Genomic DNA, 26,737 nt, shown 5'->3' with positions numbered 1-26,737 from the left:
TTTCTCTCGCTGTGGGCAAGGCTGAGGCAAGACCTCACCGCTATCAATTAGCTTCGCGATATAGTCGTGTCGAAGCAATCTCGAGGAAACGGCACGATGTAAGATCGGTTTCTTATCAGAACTCGAATAGAATATCCGAAGAAATTGTTGTCAGCCGGCTAACGACAAATCAATTTTCATTAGAACACATAAGCAATTTTATCCTGCTGTTTGAAATTAATTTAGATCTATTAAAAATGTTTATTTAAAATTAAATATCTGATCGCCGATTGGGGTCCTCCAATTTTAATAATTATTTAACCAATTTATTTAATTGTTTAATGTGATTTGAAAGGTCACTTTTAATCTGACCTATTTTATCTTTTTAATTTTACTAGAATTAATTGATTTCAATTTCTATTAAAAACCTGTTGCGATCTACATTTATAATAAAAATTCGCTGTAATTAAGTTTATAATTCATAAAAATAATGAATTTTGGAGGTTGTTACTGCGGCAGCCGAAGCGTCAATCGTCTCGGAACCCCGGCAACGATGCACCACGCTGACGCGCGCGTCCCACTATCGCGTTCAATAAACAAAAGCTACGGTACTAAATATCGTCTGCAAATAACGCCGGGGATCTCACGCACGGCCTTGTTGTCTATTCTGTAAACACTGTCTAATAACATTCCATGAATCATTACAATCCGTCCCGCGCCTGTGTTCGCACGCGAGCTGCTCGTTTTCAGCAATGATGTTTGTTATTACAGCAACCGGCCGTCGCATAAAAATTACCGCTTTTCGCCTTCTTCGGTAACCGAGGTGTGTGTGCGCGCGCGCATCCTACCGGTAGACAAACGTTCAATTAATTCATTCCATTTTCAGTTCCTATCTCCATCCCGCGCCAACTCTCAATATTTATAAATCAATAAACTGTAATTTGCAATGCAGAACAACGGACACGATAAAAGTCAAAAATGTCGTAAAAAGTGTATTTTGTTTACAGGAATTACTTCTTCGAAGTTCCTCGAATCCCAATAAAAGTCAAATATGGAGGATCAGCGTGGAAATCAATTTAAGATGTCGATTTTGACGCCGACAGTCTTCTAGTACCTGTTTCGAAATCAAAGGTTCTCGTTGAAGTTATTCTTTAAAAATGAAATGATCGAGCTATTTTTAGACGAGCTTCACCGATTGCAAAGTATTAATTTAATTTCTCGTGTTTAATTACCGTGTTCACAAAAAGGCTAAGAAACGTTAAATATTATATTTAATAAAATCGATAAAACAATGTAACAAATGACCCAGTTCTCGTCGCAAGGATCCATTCGATTGTCAAAGAAAGGCAAAGATAGAGGCCTTCGAGACTCGGCAGAAGCGCATCGGTAAAAATTTCGCGGCAGCTGCTCTCGCAATCGAAGGAACCATACGCTCGCCGATGCCGGATCGAATAAAACAAAGAAATTCGTTGTGCCGGAGGTCGTGGCATTAAACGGAATTAAATTCAGTCCGCCGGTCTCTCTCTCTCTCTCTCTCTCTCTCTCTCTCTCTCTCTCTCTCTCGAAAGCCACGTATCGCGGGGAATAAAAGACACGTAGCACGGACCAACCGTGTCCGGATAGAACCGAGGCAATAAAATTTTTAGAGGTGCTTCGGTATCTCCGATTTACGAGCAACGATGTTGCAAGACACGTCCGCCAGGAAATATACGGAGGAAATTAGCCGGCAAGAAGCGGACCTTAATTCGACCTCGTTAAGCACGGCGACGCGACGCTACGGAGGGACTGTGGCGCGGAGCAAATCATTTTTCTTCATGCATCGATGTTCCAAAGTGAACAAAGGCAAGCGTTAAACATGCTTGAACGCATCCATGGACCTTATAATTTTGTTCTGATATTATAACAATAATTAACTCTCTCATTTATTACATTTTCCTGTACTACTCCTGTACAGATTTGTTATACCTAGTGTACATCTATTGTACACTGGATATTTAGCATAAATAAAGGATTTTGCATAAAACGATTTTTCAATCGAATAAAAATATATCTAGGCAAAAATCTGTCCCAATAAGAATTTATTCGTGCAAGAATTCATGCGGAAAATAATAAATTTAAACGAAAATACTGGCATATAAAGTGTATTTTCGTAGTGTATTTCTGGATTAAGAATTACGTGAATCAAAAAAAAAAATTTAAATAAAGAATTATTCGGATAAAAAGTTATTAGAATAATGTATTGTTTAAATAGTAAATTATTTGAATAATATAATCGGCTAAAAGGCACCGATCCGGCTGATTGCCTCGAACAAATATGTATTCGAAACGCTCGTACACTTTGCCCAGTTTCGTAGTAGCGCCGTGGAAGAATTCCGGCGATTCCCGAGCGCGGACGGCGGCGGTTCGTTTTCGCCATCCATCGGCAGCCGGTTCGACGGGCGAAGAAAGTGTCGGGTCGGCATTGAAATCGCCGGGCGGAAGGAACAAGAACGGAACACGGAGAGCGAGACGGGCGAGGATGCGCGGCGCGGCGCGGCGCGGTTGCGGCGGTTTAGATCGTGGACCATGACCAAGTGATAGTGACTTCGAGAATCAGCTGACGCGCGTCGGCGAGGCTACGCCGCATTTAAATGTGTTCCATTTTATGACGGTGTGGCCGCGGAAACTGCCGAGGGAGTCGGCAGTCGCTTCACGTAGCAGCCGGCCGATTCGCTTGCATAAATCATTAGAAAGCCGTTCCGAACCGGCGCGGCGCGCGAGACTCGATGTTGTTGCGCGCTCATTTTGTAATATCGTGTACGTGTAACGCCGTTTGTTCCTCTTGTAGATGTATGGCAGAGAAGTATTGCGCAACCGGTGAGAAATACACGCCGGCGACAAAAAAACCCGGCGACGTTTTTACCGACGCCTAACTTACTCCCCCAATCCGCGCAGCTTCCACTTATTGAGCAACGCGAGGGAAAACAATTCTGGGGCTACGAGGAGGAACGACGCGTGGTTTTTAGTTCCGAAATAGGGCGGACGCGCCGGTTGGGCCAGTCCACCGTTTCCGGACATACATGTGTCATGAGGACGTGATCAGGACTAAACTAGATTTCATTCACCCCTTCATATAATATCATGAAATAACAGTGTTTGGGATATCTAAAGGAAATGTTTAAGAAATATTATAGAATCCCTTTATTTATACTCAATACTTTAATTACGATCTACTGTAATCACAACAAAAGAATCATTAACCATGGTCCGGGCTAAGCGGCGCGTGGGGTGCGCGACACATCGAGAGACCTATAGAAATAATACCAAAACTAAAATCACATTATCTTGACTCTTAATTAAAAACTAATACAACTATCGGTATCTACTTCTACTATAAAACAAATGACTAGGGTGTCGAACACCCCACCGTTCCAGGGTTAGAGAAAGAACCACGGAGTCCATTTCTCGCAAATAATGTAAGGAATGTTCCTTTCGCGCAAAGAACCGCGGTCTGCTAATGACTCGTGGCTCGTTAGACGCCGACAAGTGATCGGTAAAACGTTCTCCAACAGATTCGATACGTGACAACAGTCGCGCAGCCTCCGTTAGCGGTTCACAATACCGTTTCAACATCGACGGGGGCCCCGGGATAGCGGCGGCGATAACAGCGAAGTGAAATCTCTATAACTCGGTCGCATGATCCGATTGAAGGTGACGCTGCAATTTATCAGAGCCGGCCCACCCTTGATGACGGTTCGGCTTCCCCTTTTTCGTTTCACAACGGAGACAAGAGCGAAACCACGAAGTCATGCTAAACAAACAAAACGGCGGTGAAGCCTGTCAACTAGCATTTTTAACTCTCGCTCGACGGCCGCAGGATCGCTTTTATCCCACTGTTTTCCTTACGAACGAAGGTATTCGAGAAACTACCGCGTTTTACGTTGCCAACCTTGGTTAAAATGCCTTCTTTACTGATTCGTCACCATTCATGATATTTTAATCCTTTGCGCTCGAAGCTTTTCTAAACAATAATTATTTTTTAATAATTCTTTAAGTACAAAGTAATATGATAACGTAAAAAGGTACTTTAACCTTTCATACTCGAGAGCTTTGGGAACCATTTGTTATTTATTATCCAACTGGAGGGCTCCGCTGTGGAGACAATGGGGATAAATTTTAGATGCTACCGCACCGGAACTCTCCAGTGCAAAGGGTTAATATACATATTTGGAACATCGCGTGGTTTTACCTTTCAAGCGAAGCCGGAATATTCTGTGTGCTTCGTAGACTTTTAAATGTTAATTCTATTTATTTAAAATTTACTCATTTCTCGGATCGTCAGGAATGTCTGATAAATATTGGAGTAGCATACTTATAGAAAAATTGTAACAAATTTGTGAGGAACGATGAATCGTTTCCAAGTAAAAATGTTGTTGCGTTCTTTATATTTTTGATAAGTAATAGTTTCGTTTAAATTTTCTAATTATCAAGATTCAAAAGATTTGTTTATTTTTGTCCTTGAAACTTTAGCAAAGTACACTAATCAGCTTCGACATTTTTCGCCCAGATGTGCAACAACCCTTCAGACAAAAGTCTTAATAAAGTAAAACGGGGACAGCAGAAATCGTAGTCATTCCAAAAGTATGACCGCGCACAACGAAACGAAAGAATAAGTCGACGAGGTAAGAAGAAAATGAAAAGTTTCGTCATCCTCGATGATCATCGCCAATCAAGAGAGGTTAAATTGATGTTAACTTGACACGTTTCATAGAATTTCATAGGGTACACACCTCGTTAATTTAAGAATCGCGTAAAACCTGTGCAGAAAACGACCAATGTTCGCGCGACCTCATCCCCGGAGCCTGGGGAAATACGACCGCGAGGTACCTATTTCTGGGACACCACATACAACGAATTAAAAAAAAAAAAAAAAAATAGCGTCGTCCCGCGACGTTAGCCCCAACGAACGCGACGAATGCAGAATTGCAGCACGGCCGAGCCATTTGTCCCGAAGAGAGACGCGGCGTCGGGAGACTCGGAGTTCCAAGGTTCAGGTAACAAATTACCGAAACGAGATTACGCCGGTGCAGACAGACCGTGCGCGCCCTTCGCGGCCGCGTTCGGCCGCGTTCGGCCGAGTCACCGGGCGACATTTGTTGGAAACGGCGTGCGCCCCCCAGGTTTTGCATGCGCCGCGACGCTCGCCGCGGCGTCAGCGAATGCACCGCCGATCCACGTATGTCCCCCGAAAGATAAAAAGGCGTCGCGTCCTCGTCGGATTCGCGTGGAAACGGCGGACGACGCCTGCGCCGGGCCGCCGGGAGAGGTGCGAGAAGGCGCCCGGCTATAACGTCCACGTACGGCGACCGAGGGAGTAGGACGAACTGTCGGGGCAACCCGCGGGGAGAGCCGGGTGGAAAAGCCTCCGGCGGGGGGTAGGGAGGGAGGGTGGGAGGGAGGAGGGGGGGCACGGCGGGGGAGGGTGAGCCCCGGTGGGAGGCAAGGATTCGTGTCATTGTCAGTGGGTAATCAGGTCAGTGGGCCAGTGGGACGACCACTTTCAATTTCAGTCCTTCTAGCTGTGCAACTCGGCGTGCCGCTCCGCGCCGCCTCGCCTCGCCTCGCCTCGCCTCGCGCGCGCGTTATCTCGCGCGCGGCTCGTGAGCTCGAGCTCGCTCCCGCAGGCCACGGCCTCGATGCGTTCGTCTTTTTTCCCCGGTCGCGATCCGACGAGCTTCTATCGCTCGCGACGCGATCGCGCGGACACTCTCGCGCGCCGCGCGGTCCCCCGAAATGCCCGAAACGCTGAACGATACATACTACGTTTCTCGCTGCAAACGGTATACGCATAGTTTCGATTAAATCGGACGATTTTCAAAATTCGCCGAAGTATGAAACTTTGTAACGCCATGAGAACTTGATTCACGGAATTCTTGTTATTATTATTTCTATTGAAATAACGGGAAACCCTTTGTATGCATAATGGTTTATATAGAAGAACAAGACATTGTGTGACTACACTGGCGATAATATGTATTATGCAATTGACGTTTAACCCTAGAACGACCCCCATCCATTTTCTGGGATTAGTGACATCGCGGGGTTGCAGCTCAAAATAAGATCCTAATAATCGAAATATTATTCGGTACTTTCAAAATATAAGAAATATCTATATATATAAATTTAATTTAAATTTTATTCAGAGAGTCAAATTACTTATTTAATACCATTCCATTTTCCTATAATGATATTCAATCGATGCAAACGATTGTAATGTCCCGGTGAAAACGTGCCAATTAAAACGCCTCTCATTCTTACTATTAATCAATTTAAAATAAATTCACGTTCTCACGATGATTTTGTTTAAAAAATTGTTTAAAGAAACGCTAACGAGTTATAAATTGGACCTTAACTCGATGAACAGATCCGTACCAAATTTCTGATCCGCGATTGCCGGAGACTTTCGTTTAATTTCGTTGCTTTTTATATACAGGATGTGACTAACTGGTAAAAATTGACGTGAGCAATTCGTTATGCAAGCACGAATGGAAAGTGGTAGAAGAAGGTTTTCTTCGCTCGGAGACTTAATTGTCGAAGGTTTCAAAGTGGACAACAGTCGAGAGTATTCTGCGTTAGATTCTCGAAGGGGAAACGGTGCATCATGCACAGACGCGTCAGTCGATTGCTATCCGGTACCACTTGTGTACCTTCGGACTCGTTTTTTCTGACAAGCTAATACCGTAATAAAAATACTGTACTCTAGGATTTTCATCAATCTTCTCATTGAAAACCGCGCGACGTCCATCCAATGCTGTACACGCTCGCTTGTCTTTTGTATTTGAAACAATAATACGTGAAAGTATTATAATCTGATATCATGGTATGAGTGAGAGGCATAGTAAAAACAATATTAAAATATCATTACGTAAAACATCGTAAAACAATTATCATTAAATATTTTATTATCACTGAAACTACCCGAAACATGATTTATTTAACACTAAATATACTACCAAACATCAAATAACCAGTTGCAAATTTTTTATATTACAAGTATTGACATTATAAAGCTGTTTACACTGGTAATTGTTGAATATATTTGTTTAATGTGACGATACTATTATCAAAATTGTCAGAAATTTCAATAAATTGAATCTTATAGTTCTTATAAGGCAACACGTGTCAATCACTCTTAGATCTCGGCACATTTCGTGTTGAACATCCCACGATTTTTATCGAAATATACATGCTTGAACGACGAAGTTCGCATAAAAATTTCCGACAAAACATTTTTACAGCACCGGGAAGTTGTAAAGGAAAAAACCTGGAACCAGTCATTTCGACTGGTTTGGCAGTGCCAAAGCCTCTCGCAGATACAAAGAGCTCGTTTTACGAATTTATTATTGACTATTCCTCGGCCGTCGAGGAAAACCGAACAGTCGAAACAAGCAAATCGAGCAGAAGCAACAATAATCTCGCCACTTTTTCGAGAACGGTTCTCCCATAATTAACGGACACGTTTCTGTCAACGGGATCGTCGGCCACAGTCGTGCAGCAATGACATAGATCCCAAATCGAAAATGCGACTCTATAAATACTTATTTTGAATATCAAACGCGTCGTCTGACTTTCATAGGCCGATCAAAGACCGCTGCGCAGCCGAGACTTGGAACGCGCTACATTGTCTTTATAAACAGCTTCGGCCGACGACGAGTCGCTGGCAAGAAAGTTTCAGAAAATCCTGAGACGCTTCAATCGCCCCGACTTCGACTTTTGAAATACATCCACCCCTACCGATTAGGCGTCGGGACCGTCGTTTCTAATATGCTGGTACTGGACGCGATCGATGATACTCGATCGATGTTTACAGCAGCGTGATCGTAAATTATGCTAACAGGACTTCTTCGGCGACTAATGATCCCGGAGCGATTAATCACCCCTTAATTAAATTGCTTCTCCCCTTTGTGGCAAACTTCACACGTTCCCCCGACTTTCTTGAAGCTTGACGAGGTGCAGGAACAGGTGATAACGGGTGGCCACTGATCCAAATCGAGTATTCTTGTTTTCATAGATTGTTTTATAAGGCATGGAGTTGGAAAAGAATTTCTTTCGTGAACTGAGACTCCTTTTGATAAATTTAAACAAAGGAGACTATTATTTTTTATTATAATATACTTTATCTATTTATTTGAGTATTTATTAAATCAAAAAATTATTCGAATAATTATTCGAATAGAAGCTGTATAATTACTGGAATAAGTGATTTAATAGAAGACTAAAATAATTCTTTATTCGAGTGAAACATTCGACCAAAGATTACGAAATTATTCGAGAAAAAAAGATTGTAAAATTATTCCTACAATAATGCGAATAACTTCAACGGCTGCAAAGTCTAACTCTGTTCTAAAGATTGGTGAACTGAGTGGCACAGGTGGCGTGGAACATTTACATCTTGGCGTGGTAAATTCACCAAAATAGCGGGAATTTTCGTGAAAGTCGGTGGAAACCCGTGAAAGAGCGAGGAGCGGTACAGTGATAGGGAGAGTGAGTGGACGGACTTGTATGCGGGAGAAAGGAGGGAGGGATGATGCACGCGCGATCACGCTCGTTCGTTCATCGCTCGGTTCTCGCTTGGTCTCGCGGGCGCGAGCGCGCGCGCGCGCGAGCGAGCGATAGCAGAAAGTAGGACGCGTATTAAAAACCACAGACCGTGTCCCGTGGCGTCACTTCTCGTGCCTCGCCGCGGCGCGCCGGTATTACCCAATCGAATTCATCATAACTGGCACGAGAAACGAGCGAGCGAGCGAGCGAGCGAGAACAGCCGAGCGAACGCAAAGACCAACGAAAGAACGAAGGGATGGCTTGTCGAATTGGACGGCCGATAGAGGGAGGGGGGCACAGAATTATGCGGTATAAAAGAGAGAGGCATTTTCGGCGATAGATCGCCGATCAGCGCCGTGCCGCGGCGATCGACGGAAACCTCGTCACCTAGATCCTTGCGATCCATGATAAAGACTTTCGATTTCGGTGGTTCGTGTTCCGGACGCGAGTCGCCTCGTCTGCGCCTTCGCCTGCAAGCTGTTTCGCTCGCTGCGAACTCTGTCGGGCTTCGAGCTTCATTCTCTCGACTTTGAACAATCCTTTTATTTTACACATTTGAGAATTTGTTAATTCATTAATTCGAAAATCAATCGCTCCGTTCGAATTGTCTTTTCCAGTTTCTTAAGTTATTCATTTTCGAATTTCGCTTATTAATGTCTCTGGTTCTAAATTGCTCTGTTTGAAAACTGATTAACATCTCTATCTAATGACTTGTTAAATTCTCGTTTTAAAATTTCCTCGAATTGTTCATTACTTTTCCAATTTCACCGTAACAAAATTTATTCGTTTTTCCGATCGGAAAATTTATTAATCTCTGTGCTTGGAGACGTGTTAATTTCTCAAATAAAAAATTTAAAAATCCTTGCATACGAAAATTCTTAGATTCCTCCGTGCGACTAATATATTCGCAAATTTCTCGGTCAAATTGTTGCTACGTGGAATTTCAAATAGATCGTCATCTCGGCCGTTAGTTGTCATTGCTGGGAACAAGTCGCTTTAGCAAGCGGTTTTGTGTGCTGCTATATACTGTTACGACATGCTACTGTAGGTCTTATCAAGTTGCGGAACTTTATGGAAATTCGTGTTTCCCCGGATGGTTTAAAAAAAAAAAAAAAACAGAGGAAAAATTATTTACTCAGTTGAAACGTTCAAGGGTTTAGACAACTGTACGATTCGCTGCATTATCACTGTTTGAGAGAATTGAGTGAAAAATATATTTTCCGAAACATTCGTCGGAAAATCTAATAAAATACTGTACAGGTGGTGAAGAGCCAATTACTATGAGATGAGCAATCGCTGGGCCTTCGCTTCGTTTCCGGGCATAATTAGCTTCATATTTACATACTGCATATGAAATATTAGATATTATAATTACATATGAAATGATACGTATGAAATATTACGTAGGAAATATTACATGTTACAATTACATACGAAACATCACATGCTATAATTGCATATGAAATATTACGTATTACATATTTAATATTACGTATTTCATCTTTGCATTCGAAAATTTAGAGAAAAATGAAAGAATAGTATCAGCTTATCGGAATGAGAGTAACGCTAGGGAAGGTGCTAGCCGCGACGCCGCCACTCGAATCAATGATCCTTAATTATGTTTGAAAATTAAGCTGACGTTAAAGCGTCGGACATCGAGCGAATTAATTTTCCTAAGGAATTGGGTCGCGGCCTTGAAACCCGCCTCGTAAAAGCTCGAAGAATGTCCGTTAACTATATTCGGCCGATCGATCCTTCTTTAACGATCAGATAGGCTCCTAGCGATACCGCGAACCGTTTACACAAGGTGGCCGGTTAGTAGCAACGAAAACCTCGATCATTATAATCAACGAAAAGAAAAGACCCCGATAATCAAGACGGTGGCTAATTTGATTAAATCGTCAAAGCTGTTCAATTAAATGGTCAGAACTGTTCATCGATCCGCGATCTCCGAGAATCGTCGATCTCCAAGAATCGTCGATCTCCAAGCATCGTCGATCGCCAAGAATCGACGATATTCTCTCGCGATCCAACGTAAACATTATTTAAACGAGCCGGCAGAAACAGCGAAACTACGCGCGCGTCACGGAAATCTGGGTCACGATTGACCCCGCGACGCAGCATTAAGCACAAGAACACCTTAGAAAAACATTCCCATTGAACGCGCGCGCTCGGATCCTCGCGCGATTATTGCAAACGCGATCGTGCAAAGTGCAACTGAAAATGTAAACGCCGAACGTGGACGACCACGAATTCGTTATTTCTGCGATCGACTTTTTTATCTAATCGAGCAGATTTTGTTCGTATCTTCGGCAACGAAAGCACTTGGAACGAGATAGTACCACGTTGATTGCTAGAATTTATTAAATACATTGTTAGATTTATACGATGATTAAAGAATTGTGAATTCATTTAGTTAACTTAACCCTTTGCACTCAATGTTATTTTAACAATAAATCTAAAATAATTTTTCTGACTTGTAGCATTTTTATTTTATATAACAAAGTACACTTTATACGTATGAAACTGATTCTTGTGACTCAGATCAGCAGTCTCACTTTCAACATTATTAAATTCAAGACTCAAGTATAAAAATTATTTTGGAACGTGATAAAATAATTTTACTGGTGCCTCAGAGTCGCCACTCGAGTGCAAAGGGTTAATAAGTCGTTAAAATAACAAATTTCCCAACTCTTGTCCGTCCATGACCGCTGAATGAAACGGATTTATTAAATCGACTCTTCGTAATTACATACCTCGGTGTAAAACGAGGTACTACGTACGCCAAAGCACCTTAAAAAATATAAATAACTAACTAATTACCAGTCCTGCCAATTACAATAATCGTAAATTAAAGACTAATCGTAAATCGAACAATATGGTACGCATCGTTTGTACGCGTCCCGGCAATAATCAAGCGTTACATAAAGCGTTTCGATTCTATAAAATTTTCGATGCCGTCGGCGTTGCCAGTCGAAGCGTTAAATCGACGTTCGGCCAGTCTTTTCAGTCGGGAAATAGTCGACTGTGCTCGCTTGGGCCCCCCGGAGCACCGAAATTTGCATAAAGACCCGCAGTCCGCTCATTAGGTCTCGACCGGTGGTGGGGGAACGTGTGCGTGGCTAATAAACGAGTGAAATTGTCTGTTGAAATCGATTGCCATGTTCAAGGAACCTATTAAGGGGAAATAAGATGCTCCGGTGGCGTGTCGCGGGCTCGTAAACTGAAAAATTATGTAGCCGGGGTCCTCGGCGGAGCCGAATCGGGACCAGTTCGAGGACTGGCATCGCCGATGCCAGCCGGTTCCGACCGCGCATGGTTCAACAAATCGAACGTTTCCGCGATGCTAAACATTTTAACACCCTCGAGGCGGCTACGCGACGCGCGCGCAAGCGCTCCGCGAGGGCGGATTATTGCGATTCTTACGTCCGGCGATTCCTTCCGTCTTTTAGACGGCCGCGGCGTCGTCGCGAGGGCGCCACAAGTTAGGAGACGCAATTTAGACGATACGTGCGCGGCTCCGCTAATTAAAACCGTTCTCTCCGGAAATTCTCGCCGCGGATAGGGTTGCTATTGTATTATATATCCGCGCCCCATAAACGCGTAATATAGCGAAATATATTAAACAGAACAGTTGCATTGTTTATACATGTGTTTCTTTACCAGCTCGATACTGAGGCATTTAAAAGAAATACGCGATTCGGAGATATTAGTTGTTATTACTATTATATATATTATTAGTTGTTATCTGGATAATGCAATATTGATATAGCTTTAAATTGTTTTAGTTTTATTAGCTCTTATTGTTATAAAGATTTTTGAGAATTTTAGCGCAATAGTGGTTGATCTAAAATCAAGTTACCCTATTCGTAATGTCCACGAAGTATAGACAATGATAAATTTAATATACGATAGTAAAAAATTTCGTGTGGATAATATTTTACTATTTTCGAAAACCAAATTAATAAAACTTGGAACATTATTACTTAGATATATCTTAGAATCGAATTAGAGCAACGATATTCTCAATATCGCTTAATTGCCGATCCCTTCGAAATTTCAATGTAATTTCTACAAAAAAAAATTCAAACGTACGACTAATTATAAATGCTGTCGCAATCCGATTTTTCTCCGTCGTAGACAAAAGGATCGTAAACTTTGGCTTATGTCACATTGTTGCATAAAATGTGCCACAATGCGGACTACTTTCCGCGGCTGGACAGGATGCAGTCACCGTTTCTGAAACGGAGAAAGAGAGGAGAGAGAGAGAGAAAGAGAGAGAGTGCGAGGCGCGAAGATGATGAAAAGAGACAGAGAGTGGCAGTCGTTTAAACGCGTTTCGTTTGCACTTGCAAATACAATGCAATTATGCAACCGCGCCGCATGCAATTATATGTGTTCCCAATAAATCGGTAATGACGAAATAATGATTACGAACCCCTTGGGAATTCGAGCCGGGATAATCCGGTGTATTTTTACCAGCGACGGCTTTAACATAAATTATACTTTTTAAAACGGAGCATCGCGCGCTCGAGCGCGTTGCTCGTTCGATTCGATCGCGAAAAATTATAAATCTCCGTTGATAAACGGAGGAAACACCTCTCGGCGTCACCGTGTTTGGAGAGCCGAGAAACTCTGTTCTCTCTGTTTACTCGATTAAGATGATACGAAATGATATTGGGTCGTTCGCGTCAGATATTGTTGATATTTTATGTGTTCTTAGCTTTGGGCGAATCTTGCATCAAACATTATCTCGCGTGCTTTTATCTGGCCGGATCGGTGTAACGATTATTTACGATTCGATTATGACTCGAAAATTGCATTCCACGGTCCCTCCGCGCGTTTTTCTTTTTTATCGTGTGCAACCAAAGGTTACAACGTTTACCGGATGGGAGAACCTCGCGGTCGTGTCGACGATTTCTAAATACTTTTACATGCAACCGAGTGTAACGTAATAATAGTCGACGATGGCCCGAAGTAAGTAACGGTACGTGTAATTGGCCACAGTCAAAGGTAAGAAAACAAAGTGCCCATCGTCGATACCGTCGTCGATAACTAAAAATAAAATTCTGTACATCAATAATTGCTACTCGCGATCGATACATTTTCTGGCTATAGGTAATGATTATGCTTAAACGAAAACACTGTTCTCGACCATTCTTATGATTATCTATGTATGATCTACATATCTGACGACAAGACAGTGTTCTGCCAACTATAATCATTATTTACGAAGCGAAAAATAAAGAGAAGGTAGTACCTGTCCCCTTATTTCACAATATATATCAGCTGTGACGTAAGCATTTTTTTATTTTTGCATAAGTTCTTCGAGTTTGACAGAATTCGTTACTTCGACTACTGGTTCGTCGTGAAGGCCGAAAATGGCGATCTCGGCGTCGCATATGGCTGCTCGATTAGGATGCAACGGATAAGAGGGTAAAAGTCGCCGCGAACGCGAAGGGGGATGAACGTTCGGAACTGATAAATTGTCCAACGGTGTATCCATATACACCGGTGCCGCGCAGCCTGCTGGGAACGTTGAATAATAATTATTGTTGTTGGCTGGGCTTGGTGTTATTGAGTTATTCCAATGCGAGTTTATCAAAGTGGGTCAAGCGATTCAATAGCGACCGCCGTGGAGGAGAAACGACCCATCGTCTTAACGTGGCGTGGGAGTCTACGTAGAACGGTGGAGCCACGTACACGGACACGTCGCCGATATTCGGACACATGCATGGAGCGGCGAAAGAAAAACGGCCTCCGAAAGAAAGAAAAATACATGCCGAACGCCGCGGACCGTAAAAATTGCTGCTACCGACACGGCCCTCGTTTCTTCTGGTTACGACGAAAGGTCCCTTTATTCGTTCCCGTTGCTTTCAGCCATAAAGAAAAAATTGTACTGAATTATGCTCCTCTTGCGGCATCGTTTTCCCGGTTAACTGCCGTGTTCTGGTTAAATCCGACTCTTCTCGCGAACCCTTTTCGCTTTCCAATTATGGGAATTTGTGCGTTAAATTGTTTTGTCGAGCATCTCGAAAGAAATTCGTCAGGATTTCAACGTTCAAATACTTTTCGAAAATTTTTGACAAAAATGTTTGGTATCTCCCGGTGTTACAGAGTTTCTTGGTGGGGGTCGTTGACAAGTGAACTAGATTTCAGATAATGCTGCGTTTGTGGTCGGGTGACGTTGAATTTCGATCTCAGTTGGCCGATTATCGCTAAAGATTTTCGATTGTATTATACAATCGAGATTGTGCTATTTCACGCTTCTTAATCGCAGAAGCCTGTTTCTTGTCGAGTGCCCTCTTGTCCGTGTCAAGTCCTCCAGGTACATCCCTTTCGTAGATAACGTCGCGTGAAACAGCGTCTGTGATTATTCCCTTTTTTTTCAAGTATTACATCACGACGCAGCAGAGACGAGCAAAACGTTTAAACAAATAAAACTTGCCCGGTGGGTAAGAGGGAGCGTACAATTAAACCTTTGCACCCGAAGCCATTTTCAAGGAAAATCTAGGACATACTCTGCGACCTACAGCATTTCCACTTTGCATTATTTATTGCCATATGTATGTATAGAATTGTAGCTGTTTGTACGTACGAAAATATTAGCTGATGATACTGGGAATTATTTGTTGATAGGAGATTCAAATAGCGATATAGCAGTTTCGAACTGCAAATTGTAAAATTGTAAAATTGTAAAATTGTAAAATTGTAAAATTGTAAAATTGTAAATTTGTAAAATTGTAAAATTGTAAAATTGTAAAATTGCAAAATTGTAAAATTGTAAAATTGTAAATTGCAGAACAGTAAAATTACCAAATGTGCGAGTTATTTAATGAATCTGTTTCTTCCGAAAAATACTGAAATAAACATCTCTAAAAATGCAAGGAAAATTTGTTACTCTATCAAAACAATACTCTTCGGTGCTCCGTAAAGCTAGTGTCAAAAAAAAACAATGATCGTCAACCGAATCTCAGCACAAAATCGAAAAGCGCTTCGCTCCAAAGTTCCACGGTCCGGTTACGCAACCGCTGATCTCCACTTATTTGCATTCGATACACAGAGGAAGATAGTGTTGTCTGAAATGGAGACTCGCCAGAAGTCCCGAATAAACCGGCCGTTATCTAATTACATAGGATCTCGAAGAAAGCAAATGTTGATTTGGGGCCTCGGGAACGCATCGCACGCGAATTAAACGATTTCGACAGTGCTCGCCGGTTCAGCACCGGTGCCTCGCGACGGCATCGCCTGGTTCCCTCTTTAACACCGTGCACCACGAACCCGTTAATTATCATAAATCTGACTGTAATCACGCTGCCGAGGAGAACGAAAAGAGAGAGAGAGAGAGAGAGAGAGAGAGAGAGAAAGAGCAACCCAGCACTGCTGCACGAAGATGGATTCTCGACGATTCCTGGCCAAACACGACACGCAACAACGCGATCCGGCTGCAAAATCCGCTGCAATTAACATACTACATGCTTGCGGATAATAATTGAATTACTAAACACCTGCGAGCCGCAAGAGATTCTCCTTTTGTGTTCTCTTAACGAGAGGCCTTCCTCCCGTGAATCGGACTTTCAACATTTTCGTACGATGTACTTTACGATCATGATGTACCTCTTATTTTTATTATGCTATTTTTATTATGAACATTACCGCGCGTTTACTGTTTCAATTGGAAAAATTTCGAAATGCAAGAATTGAAGATGATTTTCTTATACATAACGTTTTGTGAAATTGTAATTTATATAAAATTAAAGAGACGTTAATTAATTCACCTTCATCTTTGTAAGATTTATGATACGAAACAACGTGAGAACTAACATAGTACTATTACGTAATAAGAATATTATTGGAGAGCAACGATGTGTCGTGTGACTATTGCGACGCGTTGAACATTTGCTTTGATTTCGAGCGTTCGGCAATGCCGCGGTCGAACGGTCGAAGGGACTGTTGTGTCCGCCGTGAGCTTGGGAACCGTCGGTTTCTCAGTTTCGTCCGATCCGCAGGGCAACGTGTATTTCTTGTTTACGTTCCCCAGACTTTGATCGCGTATCTCGCTCATTGCGTTACTTCATATTATATTATTAATTTGACGAATACGCGAGTGTACACTGTGCTAGAATTGCCCAGTTCAAACGAACGTATCATCGCAAGCATTCAACTGCAATAAATATAATATAAAGACGTCAAGTTAACACAAAAGTGGACATTACCTGCTGCTGATCTTTTTCATTTCGCCCATCAATGGAAAGGATAATTAAGCCTTCAATGCCGGCCTATTCGAAGAGCAACACAGCAAGCATGGAACATAGTCGGTAGAACAGTTTGGCAGCCACGCGCGACAACGCGTCTCTGTCGCCGGATTTTTCGCAGGTAGTCCGAAAGTAATTATCCGCTTTCCATTAGTGCCGGCAACAGGTAGAGAGCGCGCGCGCGCGCCGCCAGCCATAAATTCCCGTAGGAAAGCGAGCGACGGACGGCTCTCGTTCCCGGCGAGAGTTGGGACAACAGTGTCAACGGTTGCACAATGTTAGCAAACGGGACACCGGAGGGGCCCCGGCAGCTACCCTCGGTGAAATAAACAAGCTGCGCCATTTAAATGAGTCGTCACGGCCGGGACGAACCGTTTACGAGAGCAAAGAGCGGTCTCCAGGAAGAGTGCCAGAGAGAGGAGGGTCGTGTGGCCATTGTTGGACAACTCTGCTGCCAAAAGTTGGCCGGCGACGGGGAAAAATGAAAGTGAATCTCCTGGAAACGATTTCTGGCGCTCTACGTATTTCGCGGGACCGGACTGCCCTGAATAATTGCTGGATTGTTCGCTGGAATTGCTCTTGCGTCATTCTATGCCGCTCGAGGGGCCCTACGGCGGCCATACGACGGAAACTTCGACGAAGACTGTCCGTGATTTTCTGCCATATTTAGCGCAGATCCGGTGGCCGATTTTATGCCGTTCTTTCGAGTAGAAAGAAAATTCTGTCCTCCTGTAGTTAACTTTTAATTAGTCAACTGTTCTTGACGAGTATATCGTCGTGAAGAGATAGGAATGTTTTGTGACTAGAGTGCGGATCTTATTCTTTTATAACAGAACCAGGTGGGTGTAACTGTAACGATATGCAACTTTCAATCAAAATTAAGAATGAACGAAGTAAACGTCGAAGAAAATCACTGACACTGTGCATTGCCTCGATAAGAAAACAGATATCTCGAGTGTGTTTCAAACCAGAATTGGATAGGTCGTTTAGTTTTTCCATTGTCTTGTCCTAAATAAAAATGTCCCGGTCATGGCAGTACCGTCCTTCGAAGATTTACGGTCCGGCAATAGATCCCTGAACAGTATTCCCGTGGAGAATGCACGATTCGGGCAAGCCGAGATATCTTTCGGTAAACTACGGCACCCCGAATAGAACGAATCGCAGCGTCAACTGAACGCGGCAGGACAAACGCAACCGTGAAAGTCAATATTTACAGAGTTAGCTAACTTCCGATTGTGTGCCTAACACCGTGGGGTAGCCGGGCCGGGCAGCACCTGTGCCGAAGAAGGGCCCCCGCGGACCCCGAGAATCACCGGCGGAGCGGAGAATCGTGATTTACTAGTGCGCAAAACACGGGCCGATCCCTTGTCTGCAACAAGTGCATCTCGCAGCAGGTAGATGTTGTCGCTGCCCATTGTCGCAAAAGGGTGGCATCCCCTAAAAGGAAACGGATACTCTCTCCGGGCAAGGACGGATCCGGCCGAATTCGTGCCGGGCACGCGCCGGCACACTTACGTCAACGCCGAAAGCTGCCCCTTTTCATCACACCCCGGCCGAGGAGTAAAAGTCCCGGGCCAGCTTTTACTGGACCAATATTTCACCCTCCGCGGGAGGGCGAATTGCGCCTGACTGTAAACGTCGCAATATTTCCCGGCCGGCCCGCCCGGTCCCGGGCTAAAATACTGGCATTATAAAGTAGTGGAAATTATTCCGGAGTGTACTCTCCGACACGCTGGACGTGACGACCATTCTGACGCGGGGGATGATCGTTCTCCATCTTGCCGGCTCCGGCTACTATTCGCCGCCTGAATTCCAACGGCGTGCCTCTGAATTATTCCGAATCAACCTGCTGCTTTTTTACGTCCTTGTCACCTGCGGATAAATAGTCGACGTTTCCCGAGCGGAGCAAGAATAACAGGATGAAATTGTGCATCTTTGGTAAGATGAATATGACGAACTTGTCGACATTTCTGGTTACGTAGGTAAGTTTTAAGGAACTAAAGTAGAACTTTTCTAATTAATTGTTATATAGCTAGAAAAGGGGAGGGATAGCTATCATTGACGGGATAAATTGATTAACGTTTCCTCTGGATATTATGAAATTGTTTTCGGTTCCCTCGTCTGGGATTGACACCTGCTGCCACGAGAATACCTCCGAGCAACGATCGACGATAAGAGCCTCTTAAAATAATGAAATATTTATCAAATGTACAACAAAAGCCTTCGCAACATTTCGTATACAATTTTCTTGGCCGAGATAAAGACAGATAAAGCCGAAGGCACAGATTTTCGCAATTACTCCGATGGCTTAACATTAAACCTACCGAGCTCTAACAGTGATCAACAAGTGTTGCTTATTTTTATTACAATATAAGCTTGAACCGAGGAATATATATATACCATCGTTTCCATAATTTTGATACATTGAAAATGAAAACTCGAGAATCGGTAATTTCGACCGGCATGATTTGACGCGCCTAATTCTACACCCGACGAGAGTCTCTCCTTCGGCTTCTCCCGGAGCGTGATAGTTCGCGCATTCGAACCAGTTGATAATCAGCGTTCGAGCAGGAGGGAAGTCGCGCGAAATAATCGCGAAAAAAGCATAGTTATCAAACAGAATTTCGATCTCTTTCCTCTTCCGATTTTCAAGAATGACACAATCAGCTGTAACCCAACGCCGCGATACTGCGAAATTAGCGGTGCACTAGATAACGTAGGAAACGGCGCGGAATTATCAGCCGGAAGTATCGTTCCGACTCGTTTGCGGTGATTTGATAGTGTAACTTTTCGAATCGCGGCGTTTTTCGCGGTCGGCCGCGGAACGATCGCGATCGGGAGGGGGGGTGGGGGGGAAGGCCGATCTCCCTGCGCCGGAGATCGCGCGAATGGGAGCGAATAGGAGCGAATGGAAGCGAATAGGAGCGAATAGGAAGGGAGTAGAAGCGAGCAGAAGCGAGTTGGAGCGAGTCGCGTGCTATGGCCCGGCCTCCCCCGAGTTTATCGTGCCCGATGCGATAATCGAAGCCGTGTAGAACAGGTTGCCGACGATGCGAAAAATGGGTCTATGTTACGGAGACGCGAAACGCTCGTTACATCATCGCGCGGTTCTCCCGAGACATCGGGTGAAAGCATCCTCGTGACAAGCCTCTAGAAATGCGTCTTCTCCACGCACACGCGTCCACGAGAGCTCGTCGACTTTTACTTTCATCCGGCCGCACACCGAGCTCGGGAAATTTCGAATAACTGGCAAAATCGACTGGCCGTCGAACCGGGGCAAACTCAACAGTTTTGCAAGTCACCCTCTACGGGCTCAATGTAACTTCGATTTTTTTAAATTTTATTTTAATTTTATTCTAATTTAATTTTTAACCAGTTAGCCAGAGCTCTAATTGTATTGCATATTTCATTTTTCCTCGCGTCTCGTTTAAATTCACTCCTTCATAAAATATATAATTTAATGAAGAAGTTAATAATTTCAGAATAATCGGACAACTGTTTTCAACAAGTATACTCATAACTTGCGATAATATAAATGAACGAGGTTAAAACGCGAACTGTTGCGTAGTTTGATAATTCTTTTGCAAGAAATACAATACCGACTTCCTTCGATATTTGAAATGATATTTTTAGCCGGCACTTTATGGGTACCGGTGGGAACGATGCCCATTTCGAGGCCAGACAATTTCTCCCTGTATCAACAGAATGTCGTCACGTGTTTTAACTTCGCCTTTAAAACGGAGAAATTTCGAAAATTGAATAAACCGTCGGACAGCGTGAAGTGGCTCGTTAATTCCCGAATACTGAAAACACATTACACGAATTACGGGTAAACATTGGTCTTCGTACATGATTGAAATTTTTCTCAATTACCGTTTATACATAGTTGTACTTTTCTCAGTCTATTTGCAAGTAACCTTGTCGTAGCTTTCTAAATAGCAACCCTTTGGAATGGGAGCCAATTCAATTCGAGATCCACAATGGTTTATCTAATCTATAGTGTATTTCCATTTTGCTTAATCTAGTGTATTATATACATATAAAATTAAATTTAAATATAAATTGATTTGGTAATATTAAAAGTCATTTTGAAACGTGATATAAAAATTCTTAGAGTTTAGAAAGCCTTAGAGTTTACAGCCTCGCCACTCGGCTGTAAAGGGTTAATATAGACACACGATAATTATATACAGGTGTCCACGCAGTTCAACATCTTGAATACCAAAAGATTGCATATATAAAATAAAATTTACACCGATCCGAGGTTTCTTTTGGTCGACGGATTGAATCGCGACGAGGATGGAAAGTCGAAAGCTCCCGAGCGCAGGGCACACGATGGCGAAAGACGAAAGAAACCCGAAAAGCCGTCGGAGTTGTAAAAAAAAAAAAAAAGAGTGCTAGACTGGACACTAACGAAGACAATGAAAGCGTCGCGAGTGTCCCCGACGCTACTGTATCTCTGAAAGAATCTCGACGGGGGGGTCGGTCTTCCCGGTGTCTCGCCTATTCTTTCCGATTCTTTTGAGCGGGTCCGCGCCAGACCTCGAGCGTGTTGCGTACGGAACCGTCACGCTCGAGCGGATTTAACGCCAGCTGCCGCGGAGCCGGGCTCGTCGAGGAGCGGGCTAATTGTCGGCGCGGGGAGGCGAGAGAAGACGAAAAAAAAAGTGTATTAACGTCGCTACCTAATCGCGGATCGGAGAAAATGGAGTGTGAACCGCCCTTGAGTCTCGCCGGAGGAGTCGCTATCTTGTAACGAGCCCGCGTAATCGCGCAATGCCAAGCCGCGGCTAATTATCCATGGTTAATGCCGGCAAGAGCCATGAATATTCATACTTGACATCTTTATCGCGGCCGACGGTGCGCGGAGGGGGAGCCCAGAAATTGGAGCTCCCTACGCGAGGGGTTCCTTTTTGACCCACCTTCCGCCGAATCGATTGCCCTGTCACGGTTAAGGAAATTAAACCGCAAGCCGCTGCTCGACTCGCACACGCTCGTCTGGTGAGTAGCGTACGAATAATCGTTCCGTTGCCACGGAATGCTATTTTAATTCCCCCGTGTTCGAGATTGTCACGCCGGTGGAACTGTCTTTCAAGAAATTATGAATTAAAGCCTCGCTGGATTCTATGTAACAGCTGGTGCTGCTTGGCGAAACTGTAGAATTTTAATGAAACAATTCATCGCATACCGTTAACCGCTTACGATTTATTTCAAAAACAAAGTGCGTGCAATTTAATTCAGCGAAATTCGTTTTTATTTCATATATTTATATAAATGTGGACACTTTTTCATTCTTAACCCCTTGCCGTATCATTTTCTTCGTAGTTACGATGACTAGTAGCAAGCATATTCCAAGATGAATAACAATCAAAATAATAATTCATCGCTTGGTTAAGGACTTGTCCTAGGCCCTGATAGATGCCCTTTCTGAGCGCTACATCGAGATATCATCTGCGTCCTTTAAAATAGAGGAATTCTGTAATCTAGTCGAGGGTAAAATTCGTCCGACCGGCTTCATGGTAATAATAGCTTGCTAACTGATAAAACTAGATAGCTAGGGAATATCAATACAATTGTCTGACAGCTTACGTTACTAGGCAGTGTGCGGTCAGTCGGAACGTAATCGTCTCTAACGCAGCACATATTCTTTCCTCGATCCCCGTTCCAACGAAAGAACCTTCTGTGTTTACCATTATTTCGCAGAAAATATTCGAGAGGGAGATCGGACACGAACTGCTCCTAAACGAGGTATTTGCTTTCTCATTAAAAAACATTTTAATTGCAATGTGCCTTGATGTTAATGTAGCCGTGGTACTGAACAAACGGAACGGAATAACAAGAATGTCACCTGACTGCATTTGTATATAATCGACTCAATTTCCATGTGCCGGCACGAAAGAGGCGAAAACCGACGACACGTCTTGTCACCAGAGCTTATACGTTCCAAAAGTTTCTACTTCGCTTTAACACGTTGCTCTCCTCTGTTCAGGTCCTCCCCTAACTGGCACGGGACCAACGCCAAAGGAGAAACAAAACTATTTCTGAAGGAAACGCTACAAGCGCTTCCACCAACTGAATGAAATGATATTCGCAAAGACAAAGACCCTGTTTCCTTCAGCACAAATGGAAGATTCGGGAACCGTGAACTTCGTCTTCTGACTAGGTGAGATGTAAGTTTTCTTGTCATTCGTAAAAAAATTTAGATCGTTTCTGTTCCACGTGACACCTCATATGTACATTAATATATCCATCAACTAAATGTATCATTATTAAAAGCAGCAACACAGCAACCTAAAACCGAGTCATCAGATTTATACATGCCTTGGACCTAGCTTCAGGGTACAAAATATTGTAACGCAAGAATAGAAGAAAGATATAGGCCACAAGTAATTAAAGAATGGTAATTAGACTGCGAAACCTTATGAAAAATAAGTTTTGTCTGCACTAATTGCCAAATTAATTGCCAATAGCCGAGCACAATATTTTCTTTAATAATTTTAATAAGCCGAAACGAACACCTCGACATTCTTAGTTTCTATCCGCCTCTTCGCTGTTTTAGATTACACGTTTCTACCATAAATGCATAAAATCAGCAGTCTAATAATTGAACTGATTGAAGAGACGCGAGCTGCATCGGTTGACTGACAGAGATAATTTCGGCCAACTGGATCAGCACCTAGGTTCCGTTGCGACCGAGCCCCGCGCACAATGAGCGATTCGATGCAACACCACCGGGGACCATGTCGTTTGCGAAGCAGGCAGCTGGTCTCGCGAGGCGAAAGCTACTTGTTTACCGAGTAATTAGATATTCTTGCCCGACGGAGCACTTTGACACGGATTCACGTTCCAGCGGGCCAAGGGATGGAGGGGGTTAAGTCGCCGGGTCGACGAGGTACTTTTACGAGGTGAAACCTTCGTTCGACCGGGTAAACATAGCAACGGGACGAAAAAGAGACGGCCGGAGAGACGCGGTGTGGAAAGAGCTCGTGAAAAGGCAATAACCGGGCATTGTTTTAGCAAAAAAAAACACGTCTCGCGATCTTTCCTAGATGCATACGCGCGGTGTAGAGAATGACGAAGTAGAAGGGATAGCGAAGGAACGAAAATGGACGAGGTCCACGCCGGCATGAATAAAGGCAACGGTGGTTGATTTCATCGAATCGCTATTTTGTCCACGAAGGGTCGGTGTAACGCTCATAATGAAACGCTCGGAGGAGGCTATCTGTTCTAAATCTGAGGCCGCGGGAGCCCAGTCGTTCGCCTCCTCGCTTTGGAATTTGCGCCGAAACGCCTGTTGCGCATACCGCATGGCGCGGTCGCTGGAGCCGCGAATATTTGAATGGTCGCGTCGACCGTGCCACGCACGATCATCGATTCGATCCGATTCGAGAAGAAATTACTACAGAAACAAACATATTATTCTCGCGTCTACATTCGCCGTGAATGCCGACGATAGATAGATCGTACTTCGTTAATATTCTTCGGCAATGTTTCCGTTGCAAACGTTCCTATGACATTGCACCGAAATTCGCGTGCGCTGTGTATGACCTGCACGCGAACTCGGTGTTCGTTTTTTGAGGTTAGTTTCAAGGTACGAAACTCGTCGGCGTGAGACGCAGGATTCACGGGCTCCGAGTGTCCGCTAGACCATCGCCGAAGGAAATTCATTCCTGAAAGTTTCATCGGAAGCACTCGTGGTAACGAAGTGCTGCGTAAACGTGTATCGCCACGTTCCGTGTTCCATTGTTGCTGGATGCGCGCGAGCAGATGAGATGCACGGCTGTTACGGAGACTACGTAGTCACGGAATCGCTTAAAAACATCGTGCTCACACGTTGCGGCAATGAGGAAGAATGGGAGACCGCGTGTAGTACCTGTAACTTCGGAAGTGGACCGAGTCGAAAGAGCGAGGGAGATCAATGCGGCATAGCGAACAATCGAGTGAGAGAGAGAGAGAGACGGATAGCTTGCGCCCAGGCAGGAGAGAGATGCTGGGTGAACGTGAGAGAAAGAGAAAGAAAAAGAGAGGAGGGGGGAGAGAGAGAGGGGGAGGCGGCGGTGGGACAACGTGTAACGTCAGCGAGAGAAGGATGCGAGAAGAGGACGAAAGATTGCGGACGCGAAAAGAGAGGGAGACAGCTGAAAGCGAAAGCGAGAAAGAGAAAACGGCGGAGAGTGAGAGTGAAGCAGACAGAGCGAAGCAGAAGAAAGGAGTTTGGCAAGCGGTATGCTACGGCAACAAAGAACTCGGGGCCATAGAAATGAGTTGTTGAGGTTACCTGCAGCATCGTTCGCTGGTGGCAGATCGCTGACCAGGCTGACCCGCGGTCGCGGATGCGATTGCTGCTGCTGTTGCGCCTGTTGCTGCTGTACCTGATGAAGACCCGGCTGCTGAGGTCCCGCCAGAGCCAGATTGGCCGCGGCCGTGTTTTCGGTCAGAATCGTCGGTACCGAGGAGGAGGAAGATGATGATTCCGTAAGGGCCGTCGTGGTCGTGTTCTCGAGGGCCGTGTGGCCCCCACCTTCCCCTGTCCCTGTAGCCATTCGGCCCTCGTGCATTCCAGCAGACAGACAGACGGGGGTCCCTCCTCCTGCACGTCGTTCCCGAGCGCACGCACTTCTCTCGAGGAACACCTACACTCTCTTACTTGTCCTCGGTCTCTTTCTCACCCCCGTCTATCTATCTGGCTGTCTCGCTTTCTTTCTCTCTGTCTAGCTGAGAGAAGCGCGCGCTCGGTCGGTCGGTCGGTCTTATTCCCTCTTTCTCTCTCTCTCCCGCTAGCCCGCGGTTTTTCCCTCTCCGTCCCACTCTTCTCGTCTGTCTCTCTCTCTTTCCGTCTCTCCTCGTGTGCGCAAGCTCTTGCTATCCTCCTCTCTTTTTACTACTACGCTCCCCGCGCCGGCCAGCGCCGTCTGAGCGTACCGAAACTACACCGTCTCTTTCAACCAAACATCGGTATATCACACAACAGCGACATCACACACGCCCGCGGAAAAATGAGCCCCGCGCGGATTATTAACCTCCTGTCCGGCGGCCCGAAAAAAATCGAACGTTAGACAAATGTAGGTCTGTAGGCCACTTCACTTACACTTTGCATCGGGACGGGCACTCCCTTAGTCAAGCGAGCGTCCGGCGCACCGTTGCGCTCTGACAGCACGAGTTCCAGGACCGTACTCTCGCCGGAAGGACCCGCGGATCGTCTTCTGTACCACTGACACGGCCCGAAATCACTTTTCCCGGTGATCGACTTTCGATCGATGCCATCGCTCTGTTACATCTATGTGGTTGCCGATTTCACGGCCTCGCGTTCGATGCTGGTGCAATCGGACAAGTTCTCCGGCCGCATTGTGTGCTTCAATGTTACTTATACTGTGTATACCGTGTTCAAGTAATTTCAACGCACGGTACAAAATACTGACTCGATAATTTCTTGTTATTCAGTTGCTATGCGATTATCTTTCCGTCGGACATCATACTTTGAATATTGAAAAGTGCGAATTCATTCGAACGTGAAAATATCAGCTCCTCGTACGTTAATACGATTCTTTACATCACCCTCGCAAAATTAGCTTACAGATGTATTAATTGAATCCTCCCTCCATATACGATCATCATTTTCAGTGAAAATATTCCTCTTGTTATTTGTACGCGTGTGGCACGGAACTGTGGAAATCTATGTACATAAGATCTTAATTTGTTATAAATATAATGCGCAATCCACAGGCTGTTTCTTTGCGATAGTTCGGGTACAATCGATGTATAATAAATTCTGCAGGATACAGTGTGCACCCGTTTTAAGATTTGCAGGTACGGCAGTGAATATCGAAAGGGAAAATACTGGACGACTGTCGTAAATGCTGCTTTATCAAGGGAGAGAGTTCGCAAATGTATTTTATCGTTTTAAATACAATGTCTCAAACACT

At 44.2% G+C, this 26,737-nt stretch overlaps 1 protein-coding gene and 1 long non-coding RNA gene across 4 annotated transcripts; one reads left to right on the top strand and one right to left on the bottom strand.

Moving 5' to 3' along the window:
• Nucleotides 1-985: 985 nt before the first annotated feature.
• LOC144472130 (uncharacterized) lies at nt 986-26,622 on the bottom strand. 3 transcript variants are annotated; one of them, XM_078184896.1, is made up of 2 exons: nt 25,093-26,622; nt 986-1,093 (listed from the first exon to the last, which is right to left on the bottom strand). In XM_078184896.1, exons 1-2 carry the CDS (start codon nt 25,370-25,372, stop codon nt 1,056-1,058), a joined length of 318 nt encoding a protein of 105 aa, XP_078041022.1. In that variant the 5' UTR covers nt 25,373-26,622; the 3' UTR covers nt 986-1,055. The 3 variants fall into 3 exon arrangements, with proteins under 3 accessions (XP_078041022.1, XP_078041020.1, XP_078041021.1); XM_078184894.1 differs by lacking the exon at nt 986-1,093 and adding an exon at nt 22,423-22,553; XM_078184895.1 differs by lacking the exon at nt 986-1,093 and adding an exon at nt 22,974-23,105.
• Nucleotides 22,432-26,737, top strand: LOC144472131 (uncharacterized). The gene is made up of 3 exons (XR_013494385.1): nt 22,432-22,562; nt 22,804-22,984; nt 26,614-26,737. It is a non-coding gene; the product is annotated as an uncharacterized LOC144472131 (long non-coding RNA).

The sequence above is a fragment of the Augochlora pura genome, chromosome 7 (assembly GCF_028453695.1).
Source record: "Augochlora pura isolate Apur16 chromosome 7, APUR_v2.2.1, whole genome shotgun sequence".
NCBI classification, from domain to species: Eukaryota; Metazoa; Arthropoda; class Insecta; order Hymenoptera; family Halictidae; genus Augochlora; species Augochlora pura.
Note: the sequence above shows the minus strand (reverse complement) of the source record. Positions and strands in the feature narration are given on the sequence as shown.